The sequence below is a fragment of the Fukomys damarensis genome, unplaced genomic scaffold, assembly GCF_012274545.1.
Source record: "Fukomys damarensis isolate Sample0158 unplaced genomic scaffold, DMR_v1.0_HiC HiC_scaffold_33, whole genome shotgun sequence".
Taxonomy (NCBI): domain Eukaryota; kingdom Metazoa; phylum Chordata; class Mammalia; order Rodentia; family Bathyergidae; genus Fukomys; species Fukomys damarensis.
In genome coordinates, this window is record NW_022900945.1 from 50,553,720 (window position 1) to 50,573,987 (window position 20,268).

General features: G+C 44.2%; 1 protein-coding gene across 7 annotated transcripts in view; it reads right to left on the reverse strand.

The window, feature by feature from the left end:
• Acp6 (acid phosphatase 6, lysophosphatidic) overlaps positions 1-20,268 on the reverse strand; it is a 39,217-nt gene that overhangs the window by 13,501 nt on the left and 5,448 nt on the right. Inside the window, exons 2-12 of one of the 7 annotated variants that reach the window (XM_033758317.1) lie at positions 14,754-14,882; positions 14,509-14,681; positions 14,090-14,169; positions 12,144-12,231; positions 11,246-11,378; positions 10,001-10,101; positions 7,620-7,715; positions 5,512-5,677; positions 4,623-4,857; positions 2,835-2,909; positions 874-1,005 (exon numbers count right to left, since the gene is read on the reverse strand). In XM_033758317.1, coding sequence (XP_033614208.1) covers positions 4,714-4,857; positions 5,512-5,677; positions 7,620-7,715; positions 10,001-10,101; positions 11,246-11,378; positions 12,144-12,231; positions 14,090-14,169; positions 14,509-14,681; positions 14,754-14,882 — 1,110 coding nt within the window. In that variant the 3' untranslated portion in view covers positions 874-1,005; positions 2,835-2,909; positions 4,623-4,713. Of the gene's footprint in view, positions 1-873; positions 1,006-2,834; positions 2,910-4,147; positions 4,858-5,511; positions 5,678-6,355; positions 6,393-7,619; positions 7,716-10,000; positions 10,102-11,245; positions 11,379-12,143; positions 12,232-14,089; positions 14,170-14,508; positions 14,682-14,753; positions 14,883-20,268 lie in introns of those variants that run through there. The other 6 variants (XM_033758319.1, XM_033758315.1, XM_033758318.1 and 3 more) reach the window with 6 other exon arrangements.

Here is a 20,268-nt window from a genome sequence, read left to right on the forward strand (position 1 = left end):
TTAAACCAGGGATCACTCAGGTCTTTACACTTGCAAGGCAGGCAGCAGCACCACTGAGCTAAATCCCCAGCTAGACAGATATATTTTAACAAGAATAACTAAATTGGACAACTATGAGTTAACCGTTATTAGGCAGTGATGGGTTAACGGGGTAACTATGCTCTTTGTAGAATGTACCTGAGCAGCCAGGACGACTGCTGTCATTTGTCACCGCAGGAGTGTGATGGACTCAGAAAGTCCTGCCAGAACTCTTCACTGTGCCCTCCACTGCTCTGTCTGCTTCTGTACCTCCTGCTCACAATCCCAGGCAGATCCACCGACATAGTAAAGGAGCTGTACACTGCCTCCTGCCTCCCTGGGTGTCTGCCTTTCCTGGATTCAGTTTGCTACAGCGCGGGGCTGGAATATATGTGCGAAGGTATAGAGACCAGAGAAGTGCAGCTTCCTTTTCTGAAAAGTTTGGTCTGGCCCGGGAGGTGTGTGACAGATGAGGCTGGGGAGGTGAGCAGAGGCCAGGACTCGGAAGGTGCTGAGAAGCAAGAAAGGGTTTGACCCATGAGGAAGTCACAGTACTAACCTAGGAGGGTGAACAGACGTGGGAGAGCAGTGACAAAGACTCTCAACACTCAACAGTCTGAGCATTAGCATGTCAGGCATTCTGCTGGGGACACATCAAAGAATGAGAAGTCTGCCTTCATGGAGCTGATGTTCTAGGCAAGGAAATGAGCAAATAACCACACAGATACGCACTGTCAAGCACCAATAAGTACCATGGGAAAAGAGACAAGAGCAGGTGTACAGTATTTGTTTTCCAGGGACACCAGAATAAGGCACCACAGGCTGGATGGCTTAAAAAACCAATTTATTTCTTTGCAGTGCCGGAAGGCAGAAGTGCAACAACATCTGAGGGTAGGGAGGTTGGTCCCTCCTGAGGCCCCTCCTCGGCTTGTGGTGGGCTGTCTTCTCTCAGTGTTTCTGTAGGGTCTTCCCTCTTCGTTTTCTCTTCTTGAAAGAATGAGTCATACTGGATTAGGGCCCACCCACAGGTCCTCATTACCTTAATGAGTGCTAAAATACGAGTGGGTAGACTTCAACACACCAAGTTTTAGAGGACATAACGGAGCCCATGACACAAGGTGATAGAGTATAACCAATATTAGAGGTACGGGGAGCAGAAGGATCTGAGATACTGTGCACAGGAGAATATGGGGGGGCGGGCTTCAAAGTAGCAAAGGGCTGAGATCTGAACAAGAGTGGGCATTATCTACACAGATGTCTAGGGGAGCGATCCAGGCAGTGGAAGCAGCTCGTGCAAAGATGCTGACAGGAGGACATGGCTCAGCGTTACCCGGCAGACTCTGTCTTTAAGAATGGTAAGAAGGACGTGGGACAGAGAGATGTTGATTCAGAAATACAAGGCTTAGATTAGATAAGAGGAGTAAGTTCAAATGATCTGTTGCACAGCACGATGACCATAATTAATAAGGTACTGTTGTCTTAGTCTGTTTTGTGCAGTTATAACAGATTGTAACAGACCAGGTAATTTCAAAAGAAAAGAAAGTTATTCTCTCAAGAGTTTCAGAGGCTGGGAAGTTTAAGATCAAGGTGCAAACAGGTTAGAGCTCAAGCTTTCTGCTTTCAAGATGGTGCCTTCTTGTGCATCTTCTGGAAAAGAAATCTTGCCTCATTGCAGGGCAGAAGAGCAAGAGAGACTCCTATAAGCCTTTTTTAATAGTGGTGTTCATTCATGAGAGTGGAGCCTGGTAAGGCCCCCACTCCTCAACACTGTTACAGTGGGGACTAATGCAGAGGGAAAAAGCATTTAAACCATGGCAACTGTATACTTCTAAGAGTGGATTTTAATTCTCACTGCAAAAAAAAAAAAGGAGATGGGGCAATGATATGTTAATTAGCTTGATTTAATCCTTCTATACTGTCTACATACATCAAATTGTGTCCCTTAAAAATATTTATGTTTTATGAGTTAAAAATAAAACTAAAGTTTCTATTGAAAAAAAAAAAAAGGAAGAATTAGTAGGCTAGTATGATGGGAGTGCAAGCAAGATGTTCCAACTCCTGAAGGGCGATTAGGATGATTGGTCCTTACTTTGAAAGGGAAAAACGGTGGAGAATTTTGAGCAGGACAGCAACATAATCAGACTGTTTTAAAAGCAGCACCTGGGTTGTGAAGAGATTGGTGAAGAAAATGAGGACAGAAACAGGAAGAGTAGATGGGAGGCCTTTCCTTTGGAATAATCTAGGTGACCCAGGATGCTGGAACTAAGACAGTAGCATGAAAGTCTTGAGAAACAGTCAGTCTGGGTACAGTTTGAAGAGAGATACAACAGGATTTACTCATGTGTTAGAAGTAAAACATTAGAGCAAGAAAAGACTCAAGAGTAAACCCAAAGTTCTTGTCCCAAGCAACATGGTACTATTTACCTCAATGAGACCTGTGAATGAAGTAGGTTTAAAAGGCATGAAAATTAATGGTTTATTGTGGGCAGTGATTAGTTAGAAAGGAGACTGGAATTCAGGGGGAAAGGTTGAGGTTGAAGGTATAAATTTAGGAGATACTGCGTAAATAGTATTTAAGACTACAACACTACTTGAGATCACCCTGGGAGTGTAGAAAAGGTAGAAAAAAGGACTAAACCAAGGCATACTTCAATTCTTAAGAGATTAGACAAGGGTACATTCTGCAAAAATAGAGAAGTTGAGAAACTGGAGGAAAACCAAGAGTGTTTTTTACTTGATAGAAGCAAAACAAAGAAAACATTCCAAGAATGCTGATGAGTTGTGTAGGAAGATTGAAAACTAACTCCTGAACTTACCACAGAAAGGGCTTGATGATTTTGACCAGAGCTGTTTCCAGGGAGTGTTGGAGGTGAACACCTAATCATAGCCGGCTCAAGAGAAAATGGGAAAGGAAGAATCAGAGATGGCAATTCTTTTGCATTTTGTTGTAAAGGAAAAAAGACAAATGCAATGTTCAAGATGGAGAGAAAAAAATTTCAGACAGGTGATTTTATAGCATATTTGTATGTTAATGGGAATAATGGATAGGAAAAGAAAAATGGCAATATAGAAAAATGGAAATTATAGGAGTTAAGGGTGAGCTGAGGTGGGCCTTGGATAGTGGAGGTAGTTCATTTGGAAGGAAGGAAGGGGGAGGGAGGGAGGCAGGCAGGCCTCATAGGCACCAATGGAAGTAGGTTAGCAGATTTGATGGTGGTGGTAGTAGGGATATGGACATTTTCCTCTGATTGCTTTTATTTTCATAGTGAAATAAAAATAGCAAACAACAGTGTGATTGAGGCTGGAGAGATCTGACTAAATTCAAGAAACAAACATGGTATTAAAAGAACTTGTCAGACATAGGAAAATGTAAGACAAAAGGAAATAAGGATAAATTCCTGGTTTAAAACGCCAACTGGGTAGATGATGAAAATATCTTCCATTCAAGTAGGGAAGCCTGCCTTTGGGAAAAACAGGTCTGGGAGCAGTGTGTGAAGCTGTGAGTGTGAAGCCGAAGGTGCAGTGGAGACCCCAGAAGGTTGAAGCCAGGAACATGGGTCATCTGAGGAAAACTGCAAGGAGGGAGCAGAGCTGGCCCAAGGGAGAAGCCATGGGAGCTACAACCACCAGCAGCGCCACAGGGGCAGAGTCACCCAAGCCCTTTGGAGCTCACAACTTGCCAGACTGCTGAAGATGCTGGAAGTGGAACTGTGGGATTTAACGTTTGCCCTGCTGGATTCTGGTCTTGCTTTGTTCCCATTCCTTGCTAGCCCCCCGTTTGTGACTTTCGGTAAGGAAATGTCTGTCTTGTGTCACTGAATGTTGGAAGTGTTTAAGTTTCCTGTCATTTGTACAGGGGCTTGCAGCTAAGAGTTCGCCTTAAATCTCAGGAGACTTTGGACTTGGTCTTTTCAGCAATGCTGAAACAGTCAGGAGTTTGGCAACTCTTGGAGATGGACTCAATGCCTTTACATACAGGGATGTGCATGAGTCTTTGGGGAGCCAGGGGCAGGATGTTATGGCTATATGTAGAGGTCCCCCTAAAGCCTCATGCAGTCATAGGTGGGCTTTTTCAGAGGTGGCTGGATCTAGAGTATGTGACACTGGGATTGATTCATGGTGCAATACTTAGTTCAAGGACACTAGGATTAAGGGTGTGAGTGCTACCTGCCCTAAGTAGCCTGGATAAGACATAAGAGATAGAAAAGCTGTAGTGGTTCCTTGTTGCTTTGCTACCTTGTGCTTGCCATGAACTGTTTCTCCTCTGTGATGCCCCCCTGCTTCGGAGCCAGCCGACTAGACTGAGAAAAAAGTAACTAAGACACCGCCTCTCCTACTGGATTGAAACATCTTGAAGGCAGAACCTTTTCACCTTTATAATAACCACTAGTTAGTAGGAGACACAATAAATGTTAAATTAAGAAAGAACCAAACTGAAGTCCTAATCAATTGTAGAAGGTTGTAATACCCCCAGCCAGAGTCACATACATATTCTGACCATAGAAATCAAGTTACAAAACAGAGAAAACCCTGAGTTTCAACATTACACCTTTTTTCTTTCAGAAAGAGAACTTACTGTACCTATAGGAAGGAAATATCCTTACCTTATATTAACATACTTTAACTCCTGCCCCGTCCCAAACACTCAAAGCTGGCACGGTATAAAGGCAAAGTCAAGTTATTTGCGTGAATCAGTCACTCTTCATTTCCAAGTTCCAGTTCCTGTGCTTGGGAGCAGAGCGTCTGGTATTTCTCTGGGCTCAAGGAGTAAAGCGATACGGTGTTCAAGAATTTCTCCAGAGGACAGAGTTTCTCAGGACAACCTCTTGGCAGCTGTTCCTGTGGAAGAGACGTAACTCAGCAGGTCCACTGAGAGGGCCATCCCTGTGCAGTCTTCCGCTGAGCCCAGCAGCCTGCAAGGCTCTGACTTGAGCAGTAAGTATGTGTACGAATATAACACCCAGGAAGGCCCCACAACGCAGTCCCTTTCCAGAATAAAAAGCACACAATCTGCTTATAAAAGGCACTGAAGAAATATTTGTTGGACTGACTTGGGAAGACACAATGAAGACATACCCTCAAGCTGGGAGAGCTAAAGGTCTCATTCCGGGTGAATGCGTGGGCCTCCAGCTAAGATACCAAGGGTGCTGACAACATGCATCACATCCCAGTGATGTAAATGATTAAAAAAATCATTTTTAATTTCCAAAACAGAACCATTACGTCTTGGCAGAGAAACTCAAGAGAAGGGCAGGAGGGTGGTGACCCTGCCCCTAGGAGTCTGTAACAGAACCAGGGTATGGCCCTAGTCCCACCTTTCTACCACTTGCCAAGTTTGGCTCTAGTTCTAGGCCACAGCTGTGAGTCACCCACAGGACCTGCTGGTACCAATGGAAACTCCACGGGGCCCATGGGTGGAGGGAGACTGAACCAGGTGGGAAGGGTTGAGGGAGGGTACCCAGCCACCTGCCTAGCCCAACTCAGAGGTCTTACCTCCCCATGGTAATAGAGCTGCACAAACCACTCCTCAGATTCCTGGTGCTGGTAGAGTTCTATGGTGAGGTCAGCTGCAAACGGAGGCCATTTGTGGTCAAAAGTCCCCAGAACCATTAAGAGAGGCATGAGGGTCACATCATGAGCTGCATAGAGGTACAACTTTCTGCAAGAAACAAACAGTTTTCCACAATTCTTTTCTCAGGTCTCTGGAGGCCAGACCATTGCTTGTGTCTTGTGAGTAACAGACAACACTTACTTCAGAAACCAGTTGGTGTCTAGAAATCAACTGAGTATGAAACTCCTTTGAAACACATAACGGGGAGAACCTTTATTCCTACCTCACTCATGTTTCCCTGGGGAGGATCCCACTGCAGCACCTCTCCTTTCCATCCACCCACTCCTTCTGGGAGTTTCATGGAAGCAGTTGTGCTTCTGCCCTATCCAGCCCTCTCTTTGGATCTTGCTACCCTGTAGCAAATGTTCTTTCTTCCCACTCTCAGCCACGTCATGGTCAGTGGGTCAAGCTCTGCTCGGTTTGGCAAGTCTGCAGTTTTGGAGAATGAAATTTAGTTCAAAGGAATATTCCTAAGCTTCTTTGGCCCTCAACACATTCTCAAATGGCTCTAATCAGAAATAAAGGTGCCAGGCCGGGGATTTGGCTCAGTGGTTTCCACCACCTGCCTGGCAAGTGCAAGGGCCTGAGTTCAATCCTGGGTACAAAAAAAAATAAATAAAATAAAATAAATTCTGAGTTCAACAGAAATAAAGGTGCCATTTTAATCCTATTTATCTGATGCCAATATCCATCTTTGGAGAAGTATCAAGCCTTTTATTTACTTACCCCCAACCTAAAAGACTATCACCGGTTCTGTAGCGTTCTTCAGATAGAGGCACAGAGTGTCGAGAAGGCAAAAGATGGCAAGAAACAGGTATTATAGAAACTGCAGGGGTTATACATGACAGAAAAGGACATTCATGGGATTTGCTGTTATAACTCTTGGCCCAAAGTTCCTGAATATTTCTGTTTCAACTCAGTGTCCCACATTTGTGAGTTTCTAGCTATGAATAATTCCTCTCTCTCTCAAGAAGGAAGCCCACAGTGGTGTTTCTGCAAATTAGAATGAAGACAAATCACCTGGGGAACCTGCTGGGGGGATGGGCATTTAGCATGTTCTTGGGTGACAGTGAAACTGTTTTTTAAGGCCGCACTTTACTTAGCAAGTCTCTAGAATACAAGCATTTCAAATCCATAGCCCTAACCTGAGGTTCCAGGCTGTACAAAAGCGGTAATGAGTCCAGCCGAGGCAACTTAGCCATTTAGTGAGACCCTGTCTCAAAAATGAAAAGGGCTGGAGATGCAGCTCAGGGCATGACCCTGAGTTCAAGCCCCAGTATCCTCCCACCCACCACCACCAAAAGTGGCAATGGAAGCTCATGAGACATTTCCAGCATTTGAAAAAACACTTATGGACATCACACTGTGACAATTACACTTGACAGTGCCAACACGATTACCTTTGAGATCTCCCCAGGAGATTGGTAGACCGTACTTTTGGGTGTGTCTGGGTATGTCACGGAGGTGTGCCCTTGAGATCTGTTATCTGGTCCCTGGCTCTTTCCTCTTTGACTGGTTCCCCTACTTTGCTTCTCTGCTGCCATAAACGAGGCATCTCTGCTCTGCCACACCCTTCTGCCATGACTACTTCTGCCTTGGAGCCAGGCAACCATGGAAGGAATCCCTTGAAACTATAAGCCAAACTAAACTCTCCCTTCATTTAAACTGTGGGTGTCTCAGTGATGGGAAGATAACACACATACTCTCTGTACACTGAGCGAAGGTATTTAATCTGTTAAGCAATTATGGAAAATAAGTTTAGGGCTCTTTTTGGCAAAAACAAAATTTTCAAAACATGGTAAAAGAGCTGCAACAAAAACAAAGGTAAAAAGGATTCAAATCTCTCTGGGACATGTGGCCTGTTAAACATCTACCTGCAGTCACTGATAACCTGGTTCTTGTCTACCTCCAACACCAAGCGGTTTCCCTCCCTGAAGCCAGAGGCCCCCAGTGCTGTCCTCTGAACAAAGAAGAGCTTCGCACCAGGTACCTGGTCTTGTTGGGTGGAGGGGCAGGGTCTGCAGCCTTCACTAGGTTGTTCTCCAGGATGTGTAGGAATGGGCCAACTGCCATCTGCAGACCTTCCCTGTGAAAAGTGAACACAGACTTTAAGAGTCCAATAGGTGGGCCCGGGATTTAGCGCAGAGGTTTGGTGGCCTGCCTCGCAAGTGCAAGGACCCGAGTTCAATCCCCAGTACCAAAGAAAAAAGAGTCCAATAGGAGTATCAGGCATCAGGCAGTATGGATTGGTTCTGCTCCACAGGACCTCAAGAGGCCAGGTGGAGCTGAGAAAAAGACAGTGTAGGAGGAGCAGCCAAGGGCAGGAAGGAGAAAGGTTAGTCTGAGGGCTGTCTGTGAACAAAGACTTCCAACTACAAAAGCTCCAGGATACAGACCTGCCAAGAACACAGGTGAAATGGAAGGGGCTGAGGGAACAGGCAAATGGTAACTAGGACAAATTATAAAGAACCAAGCCTCGAGGAATAAAAGGACAAAGATGAGAAGAATGAGGGTAATGATTTGCAGAAATTCCAAAAGAGCAATTAGAAGGCCTAACATCCCAAATTACACTTCCTTTGTGCCAGCATTTCTACTTTTGAGGTGTAGATCATAAAGATATTTCTTATTTGTCTTATTTATTCAACGTAAGAAGTTCAGCAATAGTGTCGCAGGGCTGGCTCTGTGGCTTCTCCACTACTTACACTCTCAGGCTTATCCCTTCACAGTAACAAGCTACCGAAACTCAAAGCATGTTCACGCGTACAGGTGAACAAAGCAGGAAAATGGGGGCTGGCAAGTGGTAGAAAGGTGTGTTTGTGTGTGCCTCCACTTTTTATCAAAGAGGAACAATACCCCCAAACAACACCTCTCCTAGAACTCCCCAAACCCAATCATTAACAAAAGGGATCAAGTTTGCTGTGATTTCAACTAATCTTTTACACACGGTAACTGGGTAAACTGCCATCTTTATGGCAAGGAAAATTGACACAATGAGTAGACAACCGGGCTGGAGATTTGGCTCAGTGGCTCTGCCGCCTGCCCTCTCAAGCGTAAGGTCCTGAGTTCTATTCTGGGTACCAAAAAATAAATTTAAAAAGTAGATAACCAACACTGTATATGACATATGCCTTCCAGAAGAATCTGTGCAGCCTAAGACAAGTTACTGTGAGCTTGTAATCATTTGGCCTTGAAGAGACACTCATTTTATGAAGGTAGGCTAACCGAATGGAAAAGACAACAGATTGGGAGAAAGCAAACTATGGCAGGGCCAAATCTAGCCTGCCTGCCTAATTTTGTAAGTTAAGTTTTATTAGAACACAACCACACCTGTGTGCTGGCACGTTATCTATAGCTGCTTCTTATTACAAGGGCAGAGATGAGTAGATGCAACAGATGCAACGTGGCCAGCAAGACCTAAAATATGTACTGGACGTGTGTGCATAAGAACTGGTGAGGAGGGCAGTGAGTGCCGGTCTGGGTCTGGGGGGCAGTGTCACGGGGAAGCTGGCAGGTTCCAGGCGGTGGCAAGAAGCTGAACAGCTTGGCTGGAGCTTACTGGGCCCAAGGCACTACCCACAGGGACAAGCGGACTCTGAACCGATGCGGTCAGGGGCTCTTGCTCTAATGCAACAGATGGCACGGATTCTTGAAATGTGAGATATTTCCCCCAACACACATACTCACTTTCCCAGAACTCCTCCTCCCCTTTCCCTCTCCCTCTCCTTCTCCCCTCTACCAACTCACCTACTGTGAATGCAAGCTGAATGAAATTATCGATCAGAAAAAAGGCAGCCTCTGAAATTTGGTAAGAGAAAAGCCCTCCTTTTCGTTAGGCAGGAAACAGGACCTCTAGAATCAGAACCTTAGTACCAGGAAGGCTAAGCAAACACAGGACTGCTGTCTGGGGGTCTGGGTCCGAGTTCTGGCCCTGCTACCTGTGAGCCCAGGCAGGGTGGTCAATCTCTCTCAGCCCCACTTTCTCCACCTACAAACCCAAGGACAACGTCACCTACTGCACAGTGAGAATGTGCAAAAATTGTAATATGATATAATAAATAGTGAGAAAATTATTCTTCCTACAACTCCCCTACCCAAATCCTTTGAACTTTAAAGCAAAAGGAAAGAGCGAGTGATCAAAAGACACTCAGCAAGGTGGTGGCTCCTAGTTCTGTGTAACAGGAAATGAAAGCACCAGGTCACCAGCCCCAACTCAGAAGTACAAGGACCGGGGTCTGCAGTGTGGGGTCATTTCAGTCTCTTCCCTGTGATGCCAGCTGGCAGGTGTGAGAGAACCTGATGAACCCTTCATTCCCATACACCTGGAGGTCTAAGCACGCATGAGGTGGCACCAGCAGCTATAGGGTCTCTCACCTGTCTTCCTGCTGCAGGATGTACAAGGCTGTGTCCACAGCTCTCCGTTCAATCACCTGCGCAAATCTCTTCAGCATGGGGCAGCTGGGGAGACTGTGCACCTGAAAGGACCACAGGCAACGTTAGAAAGAAATGCTTCTCACCTGGCAGCTGACTGGCTTCCATGGAGTCTGCTGGGCCTCTCTCCTCCAGGGAAGGCCCACTCAGCACAGAAACTGTGTCCCCAGCGCCCTTCTGAAGCTATGGATTCCTTCATTTCTGAAGGCACAGAATTTAAAAAATTCTTTTTCTGCCCATTCTGATGTTCCCATCCACTTCAAAATTTAATTTAATTTTTTTTATCCTGCGCTGGAATTGAATCTAGGGCCTTTTACATGCCAGGCAAGGGCTCTACCACTGAATCACAGTCCTAGTCCCCAAAATTATATTTTTTAACTTACAAAAAAAGATGGATAAAATACAAGGCAAGGAATTCATATATCTCTACTTGACTTTCATTTTCCCTAAAATGAATTTCTAAAAGTACGCATACAGATACCTTATATGAACTCTTGCCTTTTAATGTAAACCTACTTGTACTTACACACAAGGTACATTTATGCCTTATAGGCATGCTGTCATTTTCACAGGAGAAGAAAACAGGATCTTATATTGCCTCGGCTTTTGAATCTAGAAGTATCTCTCACTGTGTAATTTTTATTACTGATTGCATAAGAAAAGACTGTGGTTACATGAGTCTGAGGAAAACAGTTGTAAGATTAACCAGATTTTTCATAGGTATCTCAAAATTTTTAAATGTCGATATGCATATTGACCCTCCAAAAAATATAATAGGAACTCCAAAACCTATTTTAGAACCTAAAATATGCTAACTGAAATTTTACATGTAAAGATTTACTATTCTTTCCTCTCATAATGCTCACTACCCATCCACTGCACTCTCAGACTGCTCTATGAAAAATACACACTCACACCTAAGAAATCCAAGGATCCTGGGTCAAGAAAGAGATCTAGAGTTAAACGTCTGTGTTCCTGAATGAGGGGCCCTCCCTGATCGTTCTTACTCTGTCTCCCTTGGCTGCTCTGTGTCCCTCAGTGCCCATGCACATCCCATCTGTGAGTCTTGTCACATTTGCCTGCAAACCAGCGGCCCCACCCGGTTCTCTGTCGAGAGCCAGCCCAGTCAAGTGCCCACCCCACAGCCCCCACAGCCCCCAGCCCAGGGCCCAGGGAAACACAGCTCACCTGCTCAGCAGCCACATTGTCTAGGAGGACGAGGAAGTCTACTTCGTCACTACTGTCAGTGCCCATCCCTTCTTTCACCTTCTTCAAATCCTCCGAGATTCCCGGCTGCAAGGCAGCAGCCTCCCTCCGGCCTCTACCAAAAAATAAGAGCAATCCCTGATATAGTATGATGATCGACAGTTGGCACTGAGTTTCATCCAACACTTGAGACTTCATTTAACTTTCACAGCCCAGTGGCATGAGCTGTATTATTCTCATTTTAAAAATGAGTGAAGTAACGCTCAAAATGTCAAGTGACTTTTAAAAGTAAGTTAGCAAGAATCAGGGTTAGCATAAAAGGCTAGATTTTCTGAATCCTACTCTAGTACTTCTATTATACCAGAAACAATGCAAAGCCCAGGTCTATCTTCAAGCAACATTCCTTTTTTGCTGTGGAACATATGTTTTATAGTCTTGGTACAGCCCAGAAATATCTAAGGACTGAAAAGTGTCCTCAACCCAAATCAATCCACCCTACACAGCACCATGTTGGTAAGAGAAGGGAAGGTGATGTCTTCTCCTGTGTATATACCTGGGTTTACAGGTGGATGACTGGATCGGTCACCTTTTATTTTACCTGTCAGTTTCCTTATCTGCCCCACTCCAGAGCCCAGAGTTGTCAGGATAATGCTCTGAAAGGCACAGTCCCATTCATGGCTATGCTAGCATCTCTCCATCGGAGTAGCTTTACCCAGGCTTCCCTTCCTGTAGCTTCATTCTGAGCAAGAGCTTCTTCATTTCCCACACAGCTGAAGTCAGATCCGAGTGTGATTCGGCCCCACATCCCTTATCCACCAGTGGGGAAGCCCAGGCAGGGTCCCTGTGTAGGCAGTCTGACACCAGAGGTGGGAAAAGTTACCTGGTTCTCTGCCTCAAGCCCCAGCAGTTCTGGTAGTTGGGGTACAAGACTTCAGAGCTTGACTCATCAGTATGGATGATGATGGATCCTGGAAAGAAGGAAGTTCATGCAGGAGGGGGCATCGGCTTTTTCTTCCCAACATCCCACTGTGTACTACTTCTTCTCTTTGTCTACAGACAGAAGGGCTCCAAGAGGCAGATCACAAGGACACTCCTTAAGGACAGGGGACACCTTCAAAACACCCTGGCTCTGCCACCAGGAGCTCTCCTACAGCCTGAGCACTGAGGAAAGCAAGAACCAGCCTTGTTCTGTATAGCACATGTCTGCCACTGGACCACAAATGGACTGGAGCAGATAGAGACCAAGATCAGACTGGCATTTCCCTCCCCATTCCAAAACACCCCTGCCCTGAAGCACTACCAGCACTCGGGCATTCTCATAAATTGGCTCTCCTCAACTTGATCAGAACCAGGTTATTTTTTTGCTTCCCAAAGATCAACCCCATAGGTCAGTGTGGTATCTTATCAAATGCTAAATTGAAAAAGGTGGCCACAAGGTCAAAAATACTGTCATACTCCAGGTCCTGCCCCAAATAAAAGCCAGCCTTTAGATAAGCTGCTAGGAACCAAAGATTAGATAATAATGATGTTTCTTATAGATAAATGCTGCCCTTGTCCCCTCCTGTCTGATCTAAGAAGGTGTGCTAACATCTTCCTGTGCTCTGCTCTGTGCCCGTGGCAGGATCTCTCCACACAGTTCAGGCGTCACAGTTGAAAGAAACAGCTCCTGTCAGCAGTGATCTGGAATTCACCGAGTCTAATCCACAGAGCAATTAGATCAATCTAAGTCCCGTAGTTATAATTATTCTAACACCAGCAAGATTCAGCGTGTGCCAACACCGTTTTAAGGACTTTACAGACACTGCTTCACTGATCTACAACACGTGGGTACACAAAGGAGCTGCCATCTCTCCCCCTCAGCCACACTTTTTGAGCAAGTGAAGAACTTTCAGAAGATCAGGCACTGTGGATTATTCCTGAGCTCAAGGGTTCCTAAAAAGTAAGGGGCCGTCCACCCTGTTTGCATTATGTTATCTGGAAGCACACAGTGTTTAGCAGCTTACTTCAGCCGGAATTAACAGCAACACCCAGTCCAGTTGGGAACAAGGCCAGCCTCCTCCAACCTGAAAGTTTCATTATTTTCTGTACTTTTAAAAGTTTGATGGGAATTCTGTTTCTACTTGAGATACTGCTGAAAGAAGCCACCCAAAATAAGAACCTTTGCCTTCCAGTACTGTTTTAATAGTATTTTAATGAAGTCTGGTGATATTTTAATAGTGGTGAGGTCAAGATGATCTGAAATCCAGACCAGTAATTAAATGTGAATTTGAATCAATTACAAATGACAAAACACAGACCCATTTGATGGCCAGTAGCGCTCAATACATAGGAAGAAATGCAGTCATTGGTGGTGAAACATTTGGGAATTATTAACTGTAATCACTTACTGGCCGAACATACAAAACCCAAACTTGATAGACTTCTTTCCCTCGGAAAGGGTGAAAAGAATACTATTAATACAACCATAGATGATGCTGTGGATTATCACCGATATAAGAGCAGGAGCAGCCATCTTAGGTCCCAGCTGAGGGGAGTCCCCCGCCCCCTCCTCAGCACTGCTTCACCGCGGTTCTCAAAACCTGGACAGGGCTGCCTTCTGCACCTTGTGGAGAAGCCTGAGAAGTTGGGAGGTAGAGGCCTATCAGGGCAGGTGAAAGGGCGGCATAAGGCTAGGCTGGGAAGGACCCTCTAGAACAGGAACACTCCGAAGTCACATGTGTGGAAGAGATCAAAGGAACAGGCACCAAGGATGCGAGAGGGGTCTTGGAAGTGAGAACGAAGAGCTGCTCAGGAACAGGGTCTGATTTTAAGACTTCAAACACAAACCTTCTTTCTCACGTTGAAAAAGCCCAGCCAGCAAACAACGAGTAGACTCCAGATTCCGATACATGTTAGTGGAACGAACACTGAGGGGAAAAAAAATGAAAAGGTAGAGATGCTCATAAAAGGAAGACCGAATTATATAAACTCTCCCTTATTCCACTAAGCAGCTGGGAGTCTTTGAAGACCACATAAGGAATGTGATGGGACTAGGAAGAATGCTTCATCGCTCTAGGAATGGTGGGACTAAAAGGCCAATGAATGTGACCTCTGGTGACCACCTGTTCACAGGATCCTGTGACAGAAGAGTAACTGCATCATGGCAAATTGTCTCCCAAACTATCTGACACTGCTTCGGGGATCAGTACAGATTCACTCATTCTCAAGACCTTCAATCAGGTGCAACGTCTCTTCTAGTGACTTACAAGACCTCCTGGGGTTTGAAGGATGGTGAAAGAAATGGGACGGTATCCACATATTTCTTCCTCAGTCTCTCTCCCAGGGCAAACATCTGCTCCATGCCCACCTTGGTCAGCTGCCCAGCAAACATGCCCCCCTGAAGTGGGGAAGGAAGCAGAAGGATGAAACACCAGACAGCCTGCTGAACTCAGCCATGGAGAACCACCAAGGCTTTGCAGTGGGCCTCCCAGGGCAGAAAATCATTGCTCACCTTCAGGGTGGTCTTGCGATAGTGAGAGTCATAAGAAGAATGTGGTTTGGGGCCACCAGCTAAACTGGTGACTGTGTAATCAAACTGAGTCTGAGGAGGGACCTCTAATAGCTGGGGGTTCCACTCTACCTGTTGTGACCGTAACAAAAAATAAAACAAAACATAGTTTTTAAAAAAGGCTCTTGAAACTCACAGTATTAACACCCAGCAACCCTATAATGTTCCCATGAGAAGAAAAGAAAAAACTTTACTGCCAATCAAAAGAAGAAATGACCGGGATTTATTTTTCTAGGTGTCTTGTGCACATGTCCTGTTAGTGCGACACTAATACTCACCTTTAAGGGGCTGCTCTAACGCTGAGTTCACACCGGATCACAAGGGGGAAGTGACAGAGTATCTGGCACACAAACACCTGCTGAGTGAGTGAACGAAGTACGATCTCAAAGACCATGTTGGTGAGCATTTCCAAGGAAACGGTCTGCAGATTTCCATGCGTGGCATCCCCAACTTAGGACTCTGGTTAATATCCTTTGTTATTACCATATATTTTTCTTTTCCTCTCATCCTATTTCTGAAACAAGTACATCCAATCTAAAGGCTTTGCTTCTTCCTCATCTTCCTCTATTTCCTGCAATCTGATCCCTGTCCCAACTGTAATATAATGGTTTTTAAAACACCACAAATGGATAAACAAAGATCACAAGTGGCCACAGATCTCATAGCTCCAATTACCCATACATCTCTTAACACTTATTGAGTTGGATGTGATGACTTCCATTTCAAAAACAAGATTTTCTTTTCTAACCCCATATACTTGCTCCTCCTTCCAAACTGTTATGTCTCTCTCAGTACAACACTAATTCTAGGCCTGAAAACTTAAGCCTCTGATTCCATCCTGCCCCATGATCCTTGTGCCAAGCCCTGTGGATTTGTGGGCTAGCGAGAAAGTCACTAGTAATGGTCCTTCTGCTCTTACTATCAGAGTATGTATCTTATTACTTCAAGCAAAAGGCACCTTCCTCCTCCTTCCCAGTTTGGGTCCTCTAATTCTGCTGGGTAAAATCCTTCAAGGCCTCACAGCTGTGTGATGGCCCAGTCTCTTCTCTAGCATCTTCCTCACCACTTCATCCCAATCCTCCACACTTACTCTCAAGAAACACAACTTTCATTTCTTCAGTACCAGTCTTATACCTCCCGACTTTTCAGTGTCATTTCTTCTGCCTGCAAATTTTTCTTCTTTTATCTGGAAAGATTCTCATTTTTTCCATAAGACCCAACAAGCCCTGGCCATGGCCTAAGCTTACACAGCAGTCTCAGTGATTTTCTATGGGAGTCTTTACTCAAATGTTCTAGGGGAAGGTCTGTCCTGTTTGGTATACTTAGCTTCCTGAGAAGAGACTCATCCATGGACCCCTATATTCTGGATGCCTTAAAAGGACCTGGCATGCCACAGGTTTAATTAATAGCTCTGACAACTTACCAAACCCAGTGAAGATACCAAACATGAGATAACCTGATACTGCCCTTCCTGGCTTTTCAGGTTAGCACAGGAAGCAAGCTACGAATATAAATAAAGCAATGCCTTAATAGATAAGGGGCATAAGAAGCCAGATAAAGGCAGTCACAGTTCAAAGGCAAGATAGACCTTTTCTTTTGGCTGGAAATTCAGGAAAAGTTTCATGGAAGGAATGGCATTGGAAATGAATAGGATTTAGACAAGCACAAACCTGAAGTTGTAAGAAGTAGGTGAGAGGGTAGATTTTCAAATTCCAAGGACAGATAGAAAGTCCAAGCATGGTAGAGGTGATGAAGAATTACAGTAAAGAAGCGTTTTAGTTTGCCTTAATCTAGGAATGGCTTTCAAACTTTTTAATTAGCAAACACCAAGTAAAGCTGAACTTTAGATTTGTACATATAAAGGCCAAAAGTTTCTCTAGTTCAAGTAGGAATAGGAGCCCAGAGCCACTCAGCACCACCATGGCCCATGGCTCCAAACAGTAGCTAGACAGCTGACAGTATATACCTGTTACAGTTGTGTCTCAGTGTATGACCATGGTGGCGTAGAGGATGAAGATTACTTGGAGACAAGACTTAGATCAACCACCAAGAAGCCCAGAGGAGCTACCTCAACAGACAGCATCCACATGAGGGAGACTCCCAAGGGAAGTCCTGAAGCTGAGAACACTTCAGCGTTTATTTAGAATATCATTGTAAGAGAAAAAAGCAAAAGAAAAACATCGGACAAGGAGCTGTCTCAAAGCCAGGCAGTTTTTCTTCAAGAAAGGAGGACAATGGCCAGCCACCACATGATTCACTAATCTAAATTTCTTGTTGTTTAACCATTCATTTCTCATACAGCCTGTGTGCTTTTGCACTGCAGTTTAACTATTCACTCCTTGGCCAAGTCTCCCACACAGTTGGAATGGAAAGACCTGATGGAGAAAAGCAAAGTTTACAATGTCTGCAATAGTTTACATAAACAGCTAAGGTTCACCCAAGGCAGAAGGGACAGAAGAGGTAGATAGATGTAAGATATCTGAGTTAGAATTGACAACTAAGGAGACAAGAGCTTTATTTAGCAGATGGGTTGGAAGGTAAACAAGGAGGAATAGGGCTGGGGATTTGGCTCAGTGGTGCCGCTGCCTGCCTTGCAAGCACAAGGACCCAAATTCAATCCATGGTTAAAAAAAAAAAAAAAAAAAAGAGACATATAGAAGAAACTACTTTGAGTGCCTAACATGGAGAGGAATTATTCTTTGACTAAAACTAAGAACATGGAGAGGAATTATTCTTTGACTAAAACTAAGACAAAGACAAAAGAACTTCTAGAAAGATGAGAGTTCAGTTTTGATCGTTTTAAGTTTGAGACCCACTACTCTCTCTGCATAGTCCCATAATTAGAATCTGTTCTGTCTCTCTCCCTTATCCTGTGGTAAACTTTAAAGCCAAGACTAAATTATCCACCCTGGTAAACCCATTGTCTAGCACAGACTGGATAAAACACAAGGCCACAAGGCTCTTTAGCCACACTAAGAAATCTCCTCTCAGGCCATTCACCAACTGAGGATCTTTGGTGTTTCCCAGGGGACAATTTCTAAAGTCCAGTCATGTCGTTTACATTTTCAGATGTTCAAGAATGGACAATTCGCCAGACTTACATATGGCACCAATCCTACACGTACATTCTCATTGTCACTCCTGCTCTTTAGCTTCCAAATTAGTGGTAAGGACTAACTTGATAATTCCATTTGTTTTATTTATAGCCCATCTTCAAAAAGAAATTTAAAATAGACCATAGCAATACTAACTTAAAACAGGTAAGACAGACAAAAGGAAATAAGTACAAGAACAAAAAGGAATACAGTGCTAAGTTTATTAAAAAATGCACACCACAAGGATCCAAATACTTATCGGTGGGCCACAGCTTTGGCACTAAGCTTTCTGGTTTTTATGTAAAAGAAATGCGATCAGCTAGACAAGTTTATAGATAAAAGCAAGCTAAACTGTTGGGAGAAGTATACCATTTCTAATGCTAACAGACAAATTTCTCCCAAGGGTCTTCATAAAGAGGATAGAGTAACAGAATGCACGCCTTTCCAGTAGTCACTGCAATGAGTTCTGCGGGAATGTTTCTCCCAGTTCCCTCAACCCTAATTGAAGGCAATTCTGTACTGGGAATCAATATATTACATTCTAGGTAAAAGAAAAAAATCTACATAAGAGAGAAAAAAAACTTTCTAGGTATGGATTTTAGAATACAGCAATGATTTTAAACTTGGGTATACAATGGCATCACTGAGAAATTTTTTAAAAAGTTACTGATGCTTATGCCCCATCCTGGGCTAATCGCACTGGCTAATCACAGAGCTGAGGTCTCTACTTTCTAATGCTGGAGGATCCAGATAATTTTAAAGCTTCACCAGAGAAATTTTTACTATGTCTGGATAAGCTATGCCAGTTAAATCAGAATCCCTGGGAGAAATATTCAGGCATCAGTAATTTTGTTTGGTTGTTTTTTGAGACAAGGTCTCCCTATGTATGTAGTTCAGGCTAGCCTCGAACTGGCAACAATTCTCCTGCTTTAGCCTCCTGAATGCTGGGATCATAGGCATCCACCATCAAGCCCACAAAGCATCAGTGTTTTTTAAACTCCAGTTGAGCTCAATGTCTTACAAAAGTTAAGAGCCATCAATCCAGAGGAATGGATGGACTGACTGGTACAACCTTCATGCAATGCTTCCTGAATAATAATTTTCTCAGCTGAGCTCTAGAGAGGAACAAAGCAATATAACATTATGTCTCCCAGCTCATCTGTACACTCAAATAAGAACCAGAATGCCTTAACTATGGATATAGGGTAGGCTGAACTTTATTGTATAAAAATAAATACCTGCCTGGTGGAGGCCACTTTACCACCGACCAGAGGTCAGGGAAACCTAAAAGCAGGATCAGGTCCTCTTTTGAAAATGTACTTGGATCTACTCTACTGATCAGAAAAATGGCCGAATGAGTTCCATGATTCTGTTTCCAAAACATAATCTTTCAGCAAGACAAGTTAAATCAACAGCGATTCAAGGTATAAGAACTGTTGTTTTAAACAATGCTACTTTTTAAGGATTTGTGAGATAACGGAATGACTTGTCACATATGCTTTATCTATCCGAGTAATCTTTATCCTCTATGCCACCATGGTCTAGAAATCAGGAAGTGTGTATCAAAAGCAATTGTAGTTTCAGAATTGTTGCCAGGGAGTCTCATCTGACTAAAATAATAACAGAACAGGGGCCCTGACCCACCGCGGGAAGGAGAACCACGCCTGCTCCTGACCCAGCAGCCATCGCTCAAGCACCAGGAAGGTAAGCCCCCCACATACTCTCAGACCTCCTGACTGTGCCAGTCTTTGGACCCACTCTGCAGAGGCAGAGGTGGTCTTCAAGGGTATTTTTCTGAGTTCCCCACTTTGAACATCTTTAAAGAAAGGGCAGGGAAACCTGTAATAGAACGTTGCGGAGTTCAACCATTCAGAAGGATGGGGAACTCAATCTGGGCCTTGCGGCCCGAGGTCAGTCAGCGTCATGGGGTTCAGCAATCAGCGAACTGAGATCAGGGGTCTTCCATCCTCGCTCTGTCTGAGCCATTAAATGGTTAATATACTATATTGAAAAGTTTGTTCACTGCAGACATGTTCTGGACTGATTCTTGATTTCAATTTAATTCAAATGATTTAAGGGTGATAGACTAGTGACTACCACAGGTGGTCAGTGTCCAAGTTGTGCTTGATCTCAATGTGTTGCTGATTGTATCAGTTGGGGTAAAGCATTGCCATTGATTTGATGAGCTGTTTTCTCTGATGTTATGAAGATGAGAATGTCCATGGGTCGTTAGAGACACAGAAGCTAGGGTGCAACTATATCAGGAAGATTTGGGTGATAATCCAGAGATTAAACCAAGGACAGTCCAACAACAAAAATTAAAATGAGAAAACACTTAAGCAAGACACAAGGACAGACTTCCA